Raw genomic sequence first — 19348 nt, forward strand, 5'->3', positions numbered from 1 at the left:
CATTTAATTAGAGGTCAGCACATTCGCTCCAAGTTTTCGTATTGGTTTTGTCCTCGTAGTTTCAGTGTTACAAATTAATGGAATATGACAACGAGAGTAATAAGTAGACTTTCTAAGAATGCTATAAGTGGTATCTTCTGTCATTTTCTACGATTCCAAAAAGGTGCCAGGTGTATCATGACGAGCTCAAGTACCCTAGATAAAGCAATGGAAACACTAGAAAAAAATCCCTACTACGAAAAGTATCAGAAAAGAATTTCAGAAATAAGGCAGTAAGTGGAAAATGTTACTATTTAGATTTGACAATCTGTATTGTGTGACTAGTGTTTTCGCTTAAGGATTGGCAGTGCTTTTCAGAGGACTTGCAAATCGGCTAATAACTTAAAGAAACGGTCCCCTGATGATCTCTAAGGGAAACTCATTCGCGTGATGTATAAATTGCTGTATTTATATAATATGCATTGCTCGGCCGAATACTGGCAGCATTGGTTTTGGTGTTGCAGAGTAAAATCGAGGTTTATGTCGCTACTGATCAAAGCTATTTGGGTGCCTCAGATACCTGTGCGCACAGGAAAAACTATACAGTATCGTGGACATTCATAATATGCCCCAGTTATCTTACCCAAGAGTACATGTTCCATCCATATTCTTAAAATATCCATGGACAGGTATCTCAACATGCAGCCATGCTAATGTAGAGTATATAACGCTAGATATCTAGTGCGTGATCATTGTTAGATAGAATGAAGACAACTTTCATTGTAAATGTTAGAATTTTAAAATTACTGTAAAGTATGATCTTCTAATTGTTTTTCCTTTCCTACCAATGCCATTGCTTGGATATTATTAGGGCATTTGAATAACTATTGGGCTCACATCGTGTGAAATCTGTACATCCAATATGGATTCATATTCATAATGCATTTGGAAATGTTAAATCTATTTTTTGTCATTTTACCCAATGCATGGTTTTACTTCAGTGCTCATGATAAGACACGAGCCAAATCAGTTGCCACGTGTGTATTTCTGTTTCACTGGACCCAAATTCCACCCCTGGATTTAAATATCCTTGCTGTCATTAACTTTAGTGGTACACATTTATAGCGTTACCATATACTATTGTTTTATTGTGAGTGGTGATACGTAATAGGTCATATTCTGTAATAATTCATGATATTATGCGGAATATGATAGAAATCGAGCCATTGATGATAGAAAAGTAGATGTTAATTCATTTTACATTTTTTACTCTTTGTATTGTTACTTGATCAAAATTTAATAAAGTTAGCCTATACAAAAGGCTGTTGTATTGTATAAAGAAAATCACTTCTTATTTGCATTTTATTTCAGAGACTCACCAGATGAATTGGTTACTCGGTGGGAGGAGTATCAAAAGAATAAGAAACGAGAGTCACAAATTTCATCAAAATCCAGCCAAATATCATCATTATCAAACCCAAAGAGAGAAGTTGATTTGGCTGCTTCTAGCACAAGTGCTCATCAAAGGGTAATAGGCTGTGACAATTCGCTGCATATTTATTTTTTTCAAAATGTCATGTAATCAAAAAAAGTTGTTTCTCTGGAGGAGACCCACTGGGAAAATATTTTTCTTTCGTTCTAATACTGTTAGGTTAGTGCTTGTGTAATTGAATTATTATGAGCAAAATAAATTCAGCATACAATGCATTAAAATTGGCATTCCAAGCATTGTGATGTCATAATTTTGGCATGGTCTTGCTTTAAATTGACATTTCAGGGCTTTGTTTAGGGTTTCAGTCATTGGTTTTACCATCTCACAAATTGAGTGTGTTTGAGTTCTATGTTCCACCAGTGAATTCCATATTCCATGTGCATTTAACTCATCACAGCTTGTGTTGAAATAAGACACGTTTTTGAGATCAAATTATAAGATTAAAGGTATGGAAATTTTGTTGAGATTAATTTTTCAGGTCACATTCCTTGGTATCTTTTGCAAATAGTACATGCCAGAATGGCCGAGAGAGGAATAAAACCAAGAACCTGAGGTTTTATATCTGGAATCAATTTGTATTGACTGTAAATGTTACACAATAGTGATTCCAGGTGTTTGGATATTATTGGGCAAGAATTTGAGAATAAGCAATTTTGTCTGCTATAAGAAAAGAGGAAGCTCAAACAGATGATGAAACCCATAGCAAGGACTCTAATGCCAACATTGCGTACTTTCATTGCCTTATGGAGACTGTCCACTTAGAAGGTACCCATGTAGCTTATTTGATGAGCATCCAACCTCTAATTGTAAAGCTTTAGATTCATGTCGTAGTTTTTCTTGCATAGTTTTGGCATTTTCCATATTCATTTTTAAGGTTATATCCAGGACATAGGCATTGAATATGTCCCAAAAATTTGTACTCAATTTGAAAATGTCATAATTCCAGAATGAATGCACCAGTACATGCTTAATTTTTTGAAACTAACATTGTCCGTTCCAAGAAGAAAGACTTGAAGTCATAAATCATTAATCTTGCTAATAGGCAATTGGTAGATACCAGTTCACTGGGCCTCGTCATAAGATTTTTTTAAATGGTAATTCACATTGATTTGTGTATGCTTGGTAATCCTCCATATACTATGTTAATCTTTTGAGTGGACTTAAAATTCTGTACTGAATTTTTTTCAATTGGGTATAATATTCTGTAAGACATGCACTTATTTATTTATTTATTTTTTCAGTATTAGTCCGAAAACAGCACATTTTGGCCTTTACATCGAACTATTAACAACGATAACAATGGTCACATTCACAAACACCCAAGCCCTAGGTGGAGGAAAACTCACCCAGGCGGGAATCGTACCCGCGACCCTTGGAATGGCAGACGAGGACGTTACCCCGCCGCCACCGGGGTCGGCACTTATATACTTATGATACAATTTAAAGAGCTATAGGAACTAATGAATTGAGAGCACAAGAATTAAAAAAATAGATAAATGGGACTCTCCTCTTGCATAGTCTTTTAAATGGCAATGCATAAGAATGGCTTTAAGGCCCAATCAATCGGTCAAAAGTTGAATAAGTATCCTGTCTAAGCCTATTCTTCTTTTCTCTAAACAGGTTTTAAATGACATAATGAAAGTGGATTTAATCAAGGATAAAACGAAAGAAGAAATTGAAAAGGTAATATCCAAGTTTACTTTTTTCTCTCTACATTCTATGGGAATGAATACTTTCTCCATTTCATAATCATCAGATGAAGAAAAGGAAATTTATCCTTTTATTGTTGCTTCCATGTACATTTTCACGGGATTAGTTTGTAGGGATGTGTGAATCTATGTTAATATCAATTTCAAATGAAATAAGCCAAATTTTAGCAAATTGAATGGTCTAAGTTGTTAACTTAAATTATGGTTGCATGCATGGAAATCTTTTTGAATGCCATAATTTCCTACACCAAAAATATTAATTAAATTTTTGTTCACAAAAAGGTGTGACAGTTCAATATTTGAAAAAATACAAATAACATACTTCTTGTGAAGGTTATGTACAGAGTAATCTCAGAAACTTTGCTCATATGGATGGTTTACTTTAATTGAATAGGCACACAGTGGAGCCTAATTTGATTTGTAATATCACTCATGAAGCAAAACACTCCTTAAGATAAACAATTTGGCCTATATAAAATACTGTAATGCATTTCATGCCAAAAAAATAAATTATGCACAAGGTATTTTCTAAGAAAAATATGTATACATCGTTTTGGATTGTAAATTATACATGTCTTTTATACTAGAAAGCTGTTGAGAAACATGTATTCGCCGATACTTCAAAATTTTGGCAAAATGCAACACAGCATTATCATTTAAAAAATTTGTAGTGCGCATAGTCACTGCACGCGGGTCGCGGTAGTCCAGTGGGTCGAGCGTTGGACTGCTGACCGGAGGGTCCCGGGTTCAATTCCCGGGCAAGGCACTCTGGGCACCTTCAGCTCCACCCAAGCTAAAGCGATTTTTCGGATACCAGGTCTTCCTGGGAAACCATAACCGGCTCAGGGAAAGGAACTGGCCCCCCTACCCTGATGTGTGAATTTTCACACGCCGCCTAGGGCTTAGTACTGGGTGATCTCAACCATCACCTACCAAACCGACCTTCGGGTTGATTACTGTGTTTATAGTCACTGCATAATTAAGGTGATGGTTCTGTACTTGACACTTCTTGAAGGCTCGAGGAGTTACTGAATGGTAAACAAGTGGGGATTTAATTTTGGGGACAAAATCAATTTATGCCTTGGCACAAAATAGCAGCATTAGATGGTCTTTTATTGGCTTGTGGCTGGGGCATGAATTCTCCTTTGCTGTTACATGAGTTCTTCTGCATATTTTTCCAGACGAGATCTGTTGTGGCTGGTAATTCACAGAATCTATGATCCTGTTTCAAATCTTTCAATATTGTTGAAAAAATACAACCATTGCATAGATATTTTTGTCACTCCCATTAAATTACTGTGGTCTTAATTTTTTTCTTGTTCTTGAGGATAGAGCAAATCATTGATGTCGACTGACTGTATGTGTGCGCTAGGTAAATCAAGCTCACACCTCATTGGTGCTTTTCAATGATTTTACTTTTAATTTATTTAGTTATTTTTATTCTCTGATGACTGTCTTCTTGTGCCTTTTTCTATGGGGATCTTCATGTAACTATGCCCAAAATATTATTGAACTTTGCAAAAAAATGACAAATGATGTCTGAACACAGATGTGGTAAAATGTGTGAATACGAGCGATGGTGAAATGATAGCAGAATGAGTACTACACAAACTATATTTGCAGGCATGCAATCATTCTGGGAATTCCCCTCTCCTGTTCACTTGTTATTTAAAATGTTGTTCATTCCGAAAGTCAATTAAAAAATATTTCTGCCTGTCATGCGAATTACTTGTTGTGCAAGCTGCTCATTTTTCAAGGTTTCACTGTACTTGTATGCTTATTATTATTGCGTTCAGGCCAGTCAAGGTAGCTCATGGATCCACTAAGCACTGTCACATTTCTGAGCTCCAGCAAAGAGGGTACCTGATAATCATTCTAAAATCTGGATTACTGTAGATCATGCTTAAACCCCATACTTCTTGTCTCCCTTCTTTCCACCAGTTTTTTCCTAACTCTACTGCCTTTCTCTAATATTCTCCCTTCTGTCATAGTCTCGACTGTACTATCAAGACAGTTGGGACTATGACAGTCAATAGTAGGGATTGTTCTATCTGTACTATTTCCTCTTGCCCATCACCTACCCCCACTTCTGTCCAAAATTTTTCCTATCTTTTTCTCATGTACTGCCAATATTAGGTACCTCTTCCGACAAACTTATCATGATTCAAGGTTGTTTAAATATGTGACATGGAACATCTCACGTTCTCTTACATTTTTCCAAGAACATAACATAGGTACTTCAGAGCTAAGTATAATTTGAATTCTGCTTTAATTTCAGATTTGGACCCAGTATTTTATCAATAAGGATGGAATAGCCGGAGTAGTACCAAAAGATGCTTATTTAAATATACGGCATAAATCTAAAACGCATCCAATTGTAAGCTATTCTATAACAATCTTTGCCCAATTTTTCCAAAAAAACGAATAGTAATTTGATTTTGATATGTTTTAGTTTGTTCTTCCACTTCCAAGATCCCAAGGTTATGAATTCATAATGCTCCAGTTCTCTAATAATGAAATACATTTTACATCTCTGATTAATTATCAGGTGAGTTGTTTTGGGTAAGGTAGGATATGTGAATTTTGGATGATGAATTTAATTTAATAGCCTTTTTTATACCGTTTAGGCTTTCAAGGAGAATGCACCAGAATGTTTGATGATGGTTTATTATGAGGAGCTTATGGAAGAAAAGGGCGTTGTGTTATTGAGAGGAGAATTTGATAAGAATATTTTGGTAAGCTCTACCTTTTGTTTTTAATTTAAATTTTGAGTAGATTGGTACAAAATATAATTAAACCGTGTATAACCCTACCATAATTTGGCATACAACAAACTCATGATTATCCCTGCTAATGGATGCATGATGAAGCATGGATAACCAAAATATGATTAAAACATGGTTGTGATATAAATGAAAATAATGCGGAGAGACTTCTGGTCCATTCCTTGTAATTAGTTTGCAGATATTAGCAATGGAAGGTACAATTTTTTCCGATTTTTTAGACTTTTTAATGAAGGTGGAATCATAGTTTTAATAGACAGACAGATATACGAAGGTTGCTATTTATATTTTCAGCCTAATAATGAAAAGACAGTAATTTATTGTTGAAAATTGCTGTATTGTTTTTCAAAGTATTCTCCATGATAATCAATACACTTTTGTATGCGCTCCAACCAATTTTCGTGACACTTTCCACTCCGATTGAGGTACCTCCCAAGCATGGTTTTTGAATGCATCAATGGCTTCTTCAGGTGCTGAAAAACGTTTGACCCGCAATTTTGTCTAGATAAACCAGAGTAAAAGAAGGCGCTATCTCTTATTTGGTGCTAAATCAGGCCTGTATGGAGGATAACCCATCAATTTGACATTTTGGCCAGTCAAATAGGTAGTTGTTGCAGCTGATCTGTGAGAGCATTGTTGTGATGAAGAATGATCCTTCGTTGCAGCTTCTTTTTCCATATTTCACCCAGCCCTTTTGGCAAACAAATGCTCGTGTACCATTCAGATTTCACGGGTCTACATTGCTATAACAGTACGGTTGCCACACGTCCAGTTATTCTGAAGAAACAGGCGATCATTTGCTTCAATGTGCTTCGTGCACGAATCACTTTTGTCGGATTTGGCTTGTCTTGGAAGACCACCATACAGTGGATTGCTGTTTTGTTTCGTGCTCATATGCATAGATCTAAGATTTGTCACCTGTGTAGATGTTATACACAGCTTTTGGTGCTCTGCGATTGTATTTGTTGAGCATTTCTTTGCACCAATAGACACAAGCATCTTTTTGAGCTTCTGTCAAATTATGTGGGATCCAACGCAAGCAAATTTTTTTCACAGCTAAATGTTCCTGCAATATCTTATCAATGCTTGTTGCACTAATTCCCAAGGATGCCTCAATCTCACGATAAGTCACATGACGATTTTCTTTTACTAGTTCTTGCACAACATCAATGTTTTCTGGCACAACAACTGAATTTGGGTGAATTTCACAACTTTCATCGCTGAGCGAACGGGGGCAATGAATTCATTATACCAACTTTTCACAGTGGCAAATGATGAGGTTTCATCGCCACAAGTGGAAGTAAGTTGATCAATGCACTCCTGTCTTGATAATCCATGCAGAACATCGTATAAAATCATTGCGCAAGAGTTTTCAAGAGTTAGCTCAATTTTTTGCTGTGACAAAATTTTCGAGTCACTGTAAACAGCAAAAGTTATGATCAAACAGCAAAATGTTCTGAAGGAAGTTAGCGTTAAAAGGGTCAAGCTTTGAAATGGAAATGTTGGATGGTGCCTAAATTACTTAGTGTTGTCAAGGCTCATTATATAATTAGCCACCCTTGTATCATCCAGTGATAGAACGTATTTTCCTCAGAAAGCTAAATCAATCATGTAACAAGGAAAAAACAAATGACTTGTAGAGGCCAAATATTGACAAAGAATTGCTGGTACGGATTCATGTTCATCATAAGATTCTAATGAAAATAATGCAGTGTTGATAGTTCACGACTTATTTGTTGCGTTTGTATTTGGATGCCTTAAAGGAGAATATGGACTTCTCAGGGTAAATGAATGTGAACAAAACAACAATGGGAAGTAATGAACAATATAAAACTATTCAAATGAAAACATTAAATACGAGGGTCATCCGGAAAGTAGTACCCGTTCGTGAAATAAAGACACAAAAGTAAATATTAACAAACATAAAAAATTTTATTTGAAAGAGGATACTTTAAACTACTTCTCAACATAATCTCCAAGCAAATTAAGGCATTTGTCATAACGTGTGACAAGTTTCTGTATTCCTGCTGCATAGTCCTTCGCCGCCAGCTCATTGAGATACGCGAGGGACCCATCTTGCACAAATTTTTGCATAATGCAGATGGTGTTTAACAATTTCATGAACAATTGTTCGAGAAACATTGGGAAAATGCTCACAGATGTCATCAATTGTGATGCGCCGATCGTTCCTCACGAATTCGTCAACTGAGCTCACCAGTTGGTCTGTAATGACAGACGGTCTCCCCGAACGCTCATCGTCGTGTGTGTTCCCCCTCCCCATGTTGAAGTTGCGACACCACCGCCGAACAGACGACTCGTCCATTACATTGTCTCCATACACCTCCTTTAATTGGCGATGAATATCACATGGGCGAACGTTTCTTGCATTGAGGAATTTAATCACTGCCCTCACTTCACAACTGGCGGCGTTCTCAATTTTTTTAAACATTGTAAACAATCACAGAAACAACACAGGCAATGCTAGCGTCACGCAACTTGGCTCAGAGAAGGCAGACAAGCCACTGAAGCTATCTGACCTCGTCCAGCGGCTACTCGCGTCGTCAGCACTTCATGCGGCACGAACGGGTACTACTTTCCGGATGACCCTCGTACTATTGGTAACTTATGATTCTGTGAAATTAAAAACTTTTAAGAAATCCCAGGCATTTCAAACATTTCCTTAAAAGCATGTTGAAGTTTCCAAGCATTTAATTATCTTCATGATTGTAATGTCATTGAAATTTTGAGGTGGTAGGAAGAGAATAGTAAAGGTAATCTGCAAAATGGTCAATCCAGGCATGGATAATGAGAGTTTACTGTATATAAAGCACATTTTTATATTTTTAAATTTTAAGGTGTGTATGGTAATATATGTGGTGTTTTTGAAGGGGAAATTAGATATTTATGAATTCATTTTCAGAGTTAATGGCTTATGTTTTGATGTGCTTAGCTTGGAAATGTTTATAAATAATTATGATGATTTTGATTTGCAGTGTAACGCTTGATTACCATTATCATTTTTTGCCATGATTAGCTAGATTGAGCATTGTTTTTAAAGTATTTTTAAGCCACAGAAATCAGTCAAAAATGAAATAGCAATATTTTGGTCCTTGGGACATAAAAATTGTGCTTGCCTCAAAATCATTCAAAATTAGCATTATTTGAAAATTTTAGCCCTCTGAACTCCTCATTTTCTTGAAGATTTCTGGAAAAAGAACTATGTTGATCATCATAGCTGCAGTGCAGATAAGCTGTCAATGAGAAATTGTAAAGCTCTCAAACTAAAACACTTCTGTAGAGCCTAGAAACTAAAACAGTCAATGAAAAATTTTTCAAACAAATATTTTTTAATGACCAAACTGCCTTTATTCTTCTATAATCTTGTTAATTAATGTTTAGCTATGGATAGCAGTCTAAGAATGAGGAATGGGAAGGTTAAGTAATTGCAGATAATATTCAGCATCACCTAAATCAGCAGGAATTAAAACTTGAGTGATCAAGGTTTTTAGGATTGGTAAACTATTGGTCCACCAATGTGTTTGCTGTATTAGCCTTAAGATAGTTTTGAAAAATTTCCTTGTAACTGATTTTGATATACAGTAAAACCCCTTGTACGCGCTTCTCTAGGGACCCCAGAAACAAAGTTTAAAATGCAGGAAAATGCAAATAGTGGGAAAAGGAGAATTTACCTTTTTACATGCTTAATTACTGAAATGGTTTTCTATGTAGTCATCATTAATAATATAAACTTGAATTATTTCATCACAATCAACATAAAATCCTGCCTTCCTTAGATAGATACATATTTTAGAATTCTCAACTTATTCTCAAGCTGATGATGTATAGTTTAAAACATCCAGTACAAGATGAGGGTGGAAAAAGAAACTTTGCCCTTCCACAAAACTTTGCTCTTCCCTTTTTTTACCCTCATCATGAAGGAATTCCACAAAGTTAAACCTGGAGCTTTTTTGCTCATCCAATTCAAGTTTATACACCAACCACTTGTGGTTGAAGCTTCTCACTTTCATATGGATTTGTGATTTGTGAAAGACAGTAAGCCTTTGTTTACTTAGCACCCCAATGGCATTGTTCACCTCTGAGGCACAGTGTGTTTGCTGGCAGCACATTAAAAAATAGCTTTCTCATTGGCATGAGACAGTTTATTTTAGGCTCTAGTCTTGAAGAAGTTTAATAAATTCTGGTACCTTCAACTGAGTTGCAGTCTTGACGTCAACACTTATACTTCCACCTCACACAGCCTTGAATACAAGATTGTGCCTAGTTTTAAACCTATCCAACCAACCATTGGATGCTGTGAAATCTTTGATTCCGAATATTGTGGGAATGTGCAATAGATTTTCTCTTTTGATGACTTCATTAAAGGGGATATTTAAGGATCAATCAATTAAAAGCCACTCTATTAGTAATTCTTCATGCTTGTAATTCTTGACATTTTCTCTTTTGAGACTAATGTCCGCACTGGTTAGCATATTTCAGAATCGATTTGGGATTTTTCAGTATTGGGTTCAGTATAGTCTTAGATTGTGCTATCTTAGATATTTTGTCAGATCATTATCAGAATCCATTTCCATGATGAGAATCATTTGTTCCAGAATTTTGTGATGTGATTTTGCCCTCCATTGAAAATGTTGTTTTTTGCCACAACTTTCTATTGCTTAGCAGGATGAAATAAACGTTCCCGAGTAATTGAGGAAAACTTAATGAATCTGAGATACCTCGTCTCTTCATTGGTGCAAACTATTGTTCAAGATTAAAATTATTTGCAGGAAATAAAATTATTTCTGATTCAGTGTAGTTCTGATGTGATAAAGTAAGTTTCAATGTATTTTATTATTCCGGAGCCCATCAATGTTTTATCTGTTGCATCAAGGCAATGCAAATAATTCCACAATTCATCATGTTTTGGTCAAAATCATTTTCATTTCTCATAGTATAAACTTGTGTGTGATATAAATACTCTCCTCCCTCAGGTGTTATTAAAAAGCATAAATTACATACCTAAATCATAGTCAGACATTGTATTCATTTCATTTCAGGAGTGAGTTTAAGTAATTCACATTTCTGTTAATAGTGCTTGTCATATTTTAAAATCTTCGCTAAACCGTTCACATTACTGCTCTCTCCCATCTTTTTTACGTACGTACAGGGTTCGTCCGGAAAATAAGTGTACTGATTTTTTCCCGCCGCTCCAGGCGCGCCCAGCACCGCCCTGACGGGCTGCGATTGGAGGGGGGTATGTTGGCAAGCGACGCTGAAAAAGGCAGTCGGCTCTGAGCTGTGGTGTAGTGAGGAGCTCTGTTAACGCGAACCTCCACGCTCGACCCACGTCACGGAACGCGATGCCGAAGTTTTTGGAGCAGCGTTATTCCATCAAATTTGCGGTAAAGCTTGGGAAATCGTCTACCGAAACTGTCGGTATGATTAACCAGGCTTACGGGGAGTCAGCCATGTCCAGAAACATGATCTTTCGGTGGCACAAGATGTTCGTGGAGGGCAGAGAAGAGGTCGACGACGAACCACGGCCTGGACGCCCATCAACGACACTCACCGACGAAAATGTGCGAAAAGTTCGCGTTGTAATGAACTCTGATCGTCGTCTTAGTGTTCGGATGATAGCAGAGCAGTGTAATCTTCGAAAACGAGTCGCCCGCGTCCGGCCAGCGATCAAAAACATCTGGCGGCTGCATCACGACAATGCGCCGTCTCACACCGCGCTTGTCGTGTCGGACTTCTTGGCCAAGCACGGCGTGGCAACGCTGCCGCACCCGCCCTACAGCCCGGACTTGGCACCACCGGACTTCTTTCTGTTCCCGAAGATAAAGAGGAGTTTGAAAGGAACGCGATACGGGACTTTGGACGCCGTCAAAGAGGCCGTGACGACGTGTCTTCGAGAGGTTCCCGATGATGCCTTCGCGGGAGCGTTCCAGGAATGGGAACGCCGCTGGAACAAGTGTATCGACTCACAAGGGTCCTATTTTGAGGAATATTAGCTTAAGATATGTAAAAGTGTAATAAATTTTTTTTCCTGAGCTCAGTACACTTATTTTCCGGACGAACCATGTATGTACAAAACAAAGACCAAGAGTTTTTTTAAATAAAGAATGATGTACCTGAATAACTGTTTTAGAATGTGAACATTTTTTTAATCCAGTAATTTGTGATACGAATTGCAGGAAAACTGCAAATGAAATCCTGTAGATATGGGGTTCCACATGCTTTGGAATAATGGGAAATTTAATAGGACCTGATGAAATTGTTTAAAATGCAGGAAAAAATTAATTCTGACAATGCAAAGATGAGGTTTAACTGCCGTTAAGAACACAGAAGTCCATTGTCTACTTAAATATCTGAAATATGTTTCTGTTCCAAGGCTAGAAATTGTAATATTATTCCCATCATTCATTCCTTTACCTTCAAAGGACTTACTTTTACTTCCGCAAGATGGTTTCTTTTATTGCTGATACAATGGACTTGTCACATAAGCAATTAATGAAAGGGAATCTCTAATGGCCAAGCAATGTGATAGTCATTACAAACACCCCTTAACTATCCTGCTTGAGTTGCTGACATTATTGTGACTATGTATATTTGATGTCTTTTGCAATTGCAAGTTATCATAGTAGTAGTAGAAGATTTAATGGAGGCGACTGACAGCTAAGATCATGTGCGTTTTTAAGGATGGATGGGAAAAGAGTAAGGATGGAGTGAAACCTGGCATCAGCACCAGCCTACTCTGAATAAAATCCACCTAGGGGTCCGCAGTTTAATGGCCCATCTGACCGAAGGCATACTAACTTAAAGTGCTCTCCACGAAGCTCCTCAAATAGGGATAGGGATACTACTGAAAAAGATGTCCAGTCTCCAGAATTCAAGCCCGGGCCCTTCGGATGAGAAGCCAATATGTTAGCGACTGCTTAATCCCAATCCCCAGAAAACTATAATTTATTTTGAAATTTGGACTCTCCATTTAAATGTTTCTTTTTGTGACTGATTAGTGATGTGTCCTAGTATTAGCACATATTTTTAAGACCATTGTATTGATGGGGAGTTCAAACACCTTTAGGATACTTTGAACCAGATAGTCTTACAATTCAAAATGTCAACCAATCAATGATGACCTGTTGTCTAAATAGTTGTTTGCCCAAATGACATTATGGACTTCCATACCACTCAGAAGTAACATATAGTGACCCCAAGAAGTTAAACCTCTGTTAATAGTGGAATGAAGAATTGCATAATTATACTGACTATATATATATTGACTATAGGAATGATCTTTACAAAAATAATGACTTTTTTTGTAGAATATTTAAATAATATTAAACTTTTTGTAAACTGACCTCTAGAGAATTGTTTCGGTTTGATTATTTAAAAATTTTACCCCTCTGGTTGGTGAATTTATGGAATTATTCATCAAACTCTTCCCCTTTTTTTACAAGAATTATTAGTGGCATTAAATAATCTGCTATTGTAGTTGCATGTTTAAATTGAATTTAAATGGAATGAGTATTGGAATGCGTTTGACTCATGGAATAAAAAGGGGCATACTATTGGCATCCCAATAGCATCACCATTATCAAGCATCTGTTAGTCTACTAAAATTGTCCGAGCTGATAATTTTGCATACCTTCATGCCAAAATTTATAAAGCATATGGGTTTGCTCTTGGATTCGGAAAACCTACGTTCCAAAATCATATTTATGATTACCAGTAAATGGCTAGTCATCCTCTTGGTAGCTCATTATGTGTGTAGGGTAGAATAATTACCTAAGAGTTCTCCAGAGCCGGCATTGGATCAGGTCATGAGGGAATTTCATGTGAAGGTGTGATATGGTAAAAGTTGATACTCCAGCTTTTTTTAAAGTATTATTTTTGCTATCCCTCATAAAATCTAGCTCATGCTTTCATTTCTTATTTTTTGATGGATTTTTCTATTTCTAATTGCATTTCATAATCATCATTGATTTTAGTCAAACGTCATTCAATGCATCCAATTCTTCTATAACACCATGTTCATTGCATTTGTTTCTTTATTTCATCAATTCTTACTCTTTTAAAAATGATATTCTGCTGCATTAGTGCTTGACAGTGAACTAGTATAGCATTTGCTAATAAAGAATGAGTGCAGCCTGCCCAAGGCCTGAATACGTTTATGCAGCTGCAATCCATCCCAGAAAAAAAACTTCTCTGAGAGCTTTCTAGTTTTCTTATTATTAGCTTTAGGAATTTACTTAACTTCACATAAGGGAGGACAATGAGGGGTACTAGGGGAAGTATCATTGTGTAGCCCATGTGCATATTCTATAATAACATATCACCTACCCAATAGATGATGTTAAATGAGGTAATATCTTCTGTTGCAGCTGCTTAGTCTGGAAGGCAGGGGTCTAAAATATGTTGTCTCAGGCGTAACTTTATGGAATTTGCATATACGAGGGTCATCCGGAAAGTAGTACCCGTTCGTGCCGCATGAAGTGCTGACGACGCGAGTAGCCGCTGGACGAGGTCAGATAGCTTCAGTGGCTTGTCTGCCTTCTCTGAGCCAAGTTGCGTGACGCTAGCATTGCCTGTGTTGTTTCTGTGATTGTTTACAATGTTTAAAAAAATTGAGAACGCCGCCAGTTGTGAAGTGAGGGCAGTGATTAAATTCCTCAATGCAAGAAACGTTCGCCCATGTGATATTCATCGCCAATTAAAGGAGGTGTATGGAGACAATGTAATGGACGAGTCGTCTGTTCGGCGGTGGTGTCGCAACTTCAACATGGGGAGGGGGAACACACACGACGATGAGCGTTCGGGGAGACCGTCTGTCATTACAGACCAACTGGTGAGCTCAGTTGACGAATTCGTGAGGAACGATCGGCGCGTCACAATTGATGACATCTGTGAGCATTTTCCCAATGTTTCTCGAACAATTGTTCATGAAATTGTTAAACACCATCTGCATTATGCAAAAATTTGTGCAAGATGGGTCCCTCGCGTATCTCAATGAGCTGGCGGCGAAGGACTATGCAGCAGGAATACAGAAACTTGTCACACGTTATGACAAATGCCTTAATTTGCTTGGAGATTATGTTGAGAAGTAGTTTAAAGTATCCTCTTTCAAATAAAATTTTTTATGTTTGTTAATATTTACTTTTGTCTTTTTATTTCACGAACGGGTACTACTTTCCGGATGACCCTCGTATATAAAATGAAATAACTGACTTTCTAATTCCACACACTTTATTTTAAATACATGACCCAGGTTTCGACGTTGAACGTCACCATCAGGTGGTGATGACGTTCATCTGATGATGATGTTCCACGTCGAAACCTGGGTCGTGTTTTTAAAATAAAGTGTGTGGAATTACAAAGGCAATTATTTCATTTCATTTCAATACAAGGCATAGGTCATTCCACAAGTCTGTTTCCAGGTGGCAGTTGGTGGATCAGAGTTTTTCTTTGAGATCAGTGATGTTAATGGTGGCTTTGAACTCCGGGATATGTTGGACCTGTTTGAACAGGAGCTGATTAGTCACTGTGGGGAAATCGAATACTCGAATCGATTAGTCACTGTGGGGAAAGGAATATTACCATTGATACTATTCATCATCATATCTACTTTTATTGGAAGTTTATGTTCCCAATTTATATTGGTGGTGTATCGAGAAGGTTGTTTACCAGAAATTCATTTGGATTTACAGCCTTGTTGTTTAGAAAAAAGCTACCTTAAATATTTATCGAAAGAAAAAGTATGCATCTGAAGTGTAGTGAAGGTGCATCCAAAGGACCTAAGTGTGAAGTTTCAGGTGTTCACAAAATTATAAGATTGATGGACCTGTGATGGAAGGACCAGAAAATGTGTAGGACTGTCTCATTTTCATTATAAATTATGTTCAGATAGTGGCCAATTTTAATTATTGGGTCCTCAATAGTTAAAATGGTTACAGGAATTTAAAGTACATATTTTAACAAATATGTCAAGGTAAGTGCACCAAATTCTGGAGATTTTTGTAGATAGTATGTTTTTGTAAAACAACAGGTTCCTAAAGGTAACCCTACTTGTTCTGTTCATTCAATAGAAGGAAACCCTACTGTTTACGTAGGTGACCCCCAACACAATGGCTATAAATATGCACCTTAGTCTGTAATTCATAAAGATTATATGTTCTCATTTTGGTTGTCCATATGATGCCATAATCTGTGAAATTAAATATTATGTACTTATCAATGGTTTAATTTAGTTTTATTATTTCCAGTTACATGTGTTGTATTCAATGTAAAAATGTTGTTAGTGGTCATAATAATTTACTTTTGACTATTATTTTAGGATTCCAAAGAAGCTACTTGTCTTGCTAACCAAATTCAACTTTATTATGGAGAAAATAATGAAAAAAGGGACAATTTATTGACCAGATTTACTAATTCACCAGAGGACTTCAAACATATGGATCTCATCGCAGAATTAGAATGTCTCACATTGTAATTAATTGCCCATCTCTAGTCAAAATTTTCCAATAAAAATGTAATATTATAGTGATATGTTGCCTTGTATAATTTCACCGTCAGTAATGAAACCCATGTGCAGAATTGTGTTCTTTAATGTACTGAGCTATGGAATGCTTACTTCATATAGTTACACCATAATTTTTGTGGAAAGTTGACTCATTTGCGTAAGGTTCAGGTCAATCAGTCAATTAAGGAATGCAATCTAACCCAAAATATATTTTACTTATTAATATTTTTGGTTACTGAATTGTTTCTCTAGCATTTTTTCCATTGTTCTCCTTAGAATTGGTTATTGAAATTTTGATACAATTGGTATGAGGTATTTATGGGACAATTTAAATAAACAATGTTAAGAAGGAGTTTAAACTGCATAAAAATTTTAAGACTGATCAAATACATACCCAGCCAGTGACAATTTCCTGTAATTCTGCTATCGTCCAATCATCCATCGTGTTCTGAAAAATCACCCATTGAATGGAAATTTCAGATTTGAAGGAAAAAGTGAATGGTATATCAGTTGCATGCCCCAAGTATCTATTGCTTGAGTTGCTTTGAGGGGGGTTTAAGAGGCACATCAGTACAACTCGGTGATTCATTGAGATAGAAGAATTGCAAGAGTAAATGGAAGGAAGAATTCTGATAATCATAAAAAAAGACTAGGAGTGGTAGGGAAGGAGAAAGGATTGCTGGTAGGCATCCAAAAGGGGCAGGAAAAAAGAGAGGATGTACGAGCTGGTAGAGCATTATAATTGGCGATGGAATGTTGAAGACTGTGATTGAGGGGAGAATGTAAGATGAGAGGAAAAGGAAGTAATAGGATTGGCAAGTTGTATTGAATGATGGGAGGTAGAGTATATGTGGAATTGATGAAGGGTAGCATGGGGTTATACGGCTATGGCTCAGTCATTAGTTCATAGGCTCTTATGGCTCAATGACGGGGTTTGATTTATTAGGTGGTGCTAATAAGTATAGGAGTGTACAGTGTGTTCATCCAAAGCCTATGTTAAATGATAAGACAGCTAAATAATAACATATTCATCCAAAGCATAACACAATACACTTCAACCAAATAAGCTAGGGAAATCCATCAAACCAGCTGTGGAAAAAATTATCTTGCCTACTCGGTATATGCAGAGCCAATGGAAAACTATGACTGAATGAAATGCCTTACATCTCAATACCTTTGTTAATGAGTAATAGAACGATACTAAAATAACCGATTAAAGTTACTCAAAATAATGTGAAAAGAGGTTAAAAATGCCCAAAGTTATCCTTGATTCTTATTTATAAAAGAATCATTGCTGATAACCGTTTAATCAGGTCAAAAGACTGATTTTGTCACCAAAACCATTTTCTCACGGAAGCATTGTGGCTCACTGACTGCGAAATCTGCTCATGTCAATGTAGCCTCTTAATTTTGTTGTGCGCGACATGTTTCGAATTTAATTCATCTTGTTTTTTCATGTCTCGATAACTTTTTTTCGATAGAAGGATACCGACACCATGAGTGTACAAAGCAACGCTGAGCATAATAATACCACGAGGGTCAAGGAATTCAAGAGAGAACTTTTCATATTTCATTTATTGTAATGAATGGGCATTCGAATCATATATGCACGCCGTTTGACTGCATACTGTACGAGCCGTGGCAAAGGCGGCTTAATTCACTAGGTCGCATTCGTTTCTTTTTTGTGAGACGTCCTCATAGCAACTATAAGGGAATTCAATAAATACAGAATTTTTTTGACAATATTCCTTTACGCACCATGTACACCACGACGATCCGCCTCAATGTAGTCGATTGATGATTATGTACTTCTCCCGCCATTCTTCCAGTCGGAGCCATGCTGGAAGCCGTTTTTGGTATATCCTTCAAAATCAGCAGCCTTCAGTACTGCTTCTGATTCTAGGTTTGTATTAGAGGGAGAACGAGGGACACGTTTCACATTGATTTTCGCGAGGTGTTCATCTACGACGAATGCGAATCCGCGCATTATCCTGGCGCAATAACGATCATTTTGCTTTTAAAAGTGAGTGGTATCTCTTTGGAGAATTTTAATTACTCCTACATGGAGTATGCTCCATTTGCAGCTGTGTGTCTTGGTACGACAACTGATGCACCCCAAATATCGAAAAATGAAATTCCCACAACTTTCCCTACTGGAGCCATTCCTTTTTTAGTGTTGGCTGATGACGGGTATTTCCGTACGAAGCTTTACTGATTGCCCCAGGATGAACATTATGTTTCTCATTTGCAATTATCATCTCAGTTGAAAATCATCTTCCTTTAAAATCAAATTCAACTGCGAGCATATCTGTAAGCGAATGTCCTGTTGTTCGGGTTCGATAAGTGTTGAAAACTCGAACACACAAGTGTATTCGGCAGATCTATTTCAGTGATATCCCGATCCCTACTTGAGGTGCTTTGTGGAGAGCACTTCAAGTGAGTACGCCCTCCGTCGGATGGGACGTTAAGCTGTGAACCCCTTGGCGCCTTTCGTTAAGAGTGGGCAAATGCCGACGCCGGGTTTCTCTATACCCCTCCTTTACCATCCATTCCTAATGGTGCAAATGACCTCAGCTCTCGGTCGCCTCACCTGAATCTAATGCCACTACAAACATTCGAAGACCGTGGGCTGCTACGCTGCTGTGCTTAAAATATCACCGAAATGACTTATTGCGGGATCTATAGCTAATGAATTAAGAATCTTTCAAGAATACTGAGGTGGATTTAACGCACCAGAGCGAGACAATGGAAACCCATACGGACATTAATGTATTTATTTGTTTTTAATGAGCCATGGTGAGTCCTGGCTATCAAAATTAAGATTTTATTCTGTTTATCCCGATGGGAACTTCTGGACATGGTCATC

The 19348-nt window shown here is 37.1% G+C and overlaps 1 protein-coding gene across 2 annotated transcripts; it reads left to right on the plus strand.

The window, feature by feature from the left end:
* Positions 1-39: 39 nt before the first annotated feature.
* Positions 40-16506, plus strand: LOC139685884 (ATP synthase mitochondrial F1 complex assembly factor 1). Of its 2 annotated transcripts, XM_071583012.1 has the most exons (7): positions 44-272; positions 1351-1507; positions 3092-3154; positions 5459-5557; positions 5633-5728; positions 5808-5915; positions 16297-16506. In XM_071583012.1, the coding sequence occupies exons 1-7, from the start codon at positions 85-87 to the stop codon at positions 16450-16452; spliced, it is 867 nt and encodes a 288-aa protein (XP_071439113.1). In that variant the 5' UTR covers positions 44-84; the 3' UTR covers positions 16453-16506. The 2 variants fall into 2 exon arrangements, with proteins under 2 accessions (XP_071439114.1, XP_071439113.1); XM_071583013.1 differs by lacking the exon at positions 5633-5728 and having other exon boundaries at positions 40-272.
* Positions 16507-19348: the final 2842 nt, after the last annotated feature.

The sequence above is a fragment of the Hetaerina americana genome, unplaced genomic scaffold (assembly GCF_022747635.1).
Source record: "Hetaerina americana unplaced genomic scaffold, ioHetAmer1.1.p SCAF_12, whole genome shotgun sequence".
NCBI classification, from domain to species: domain Eukaryota; kingdom Metazoa; phylum Arthropoda; class Insecta; order Odonata; family Calopterygidae; genus Hetaerina; species Hetaerina americana.

Coding starts and splice junctions, on each gene's coding strand:
- LOC139685884 (XM_071583012.1), top strand. CDS start 85: ATGACAACGAGAGTAATAAGTAGACTTTCTAAGAATGCTATAAGTGGT. Junction 1,508..3,091: donor GCACAAGTGCTCATCAAAGG/GTAATAGGCTGT, acceptor TTCTCTAAACAG/GTTTTAAATGACATAATGAA. Junction 5,916..16,296: donor AATTTGATAAGAATATTTTG/GTAAGCTCTACC, acceptor CTATTATTTTAG/GATTCCAAAGAAGCTACTTG.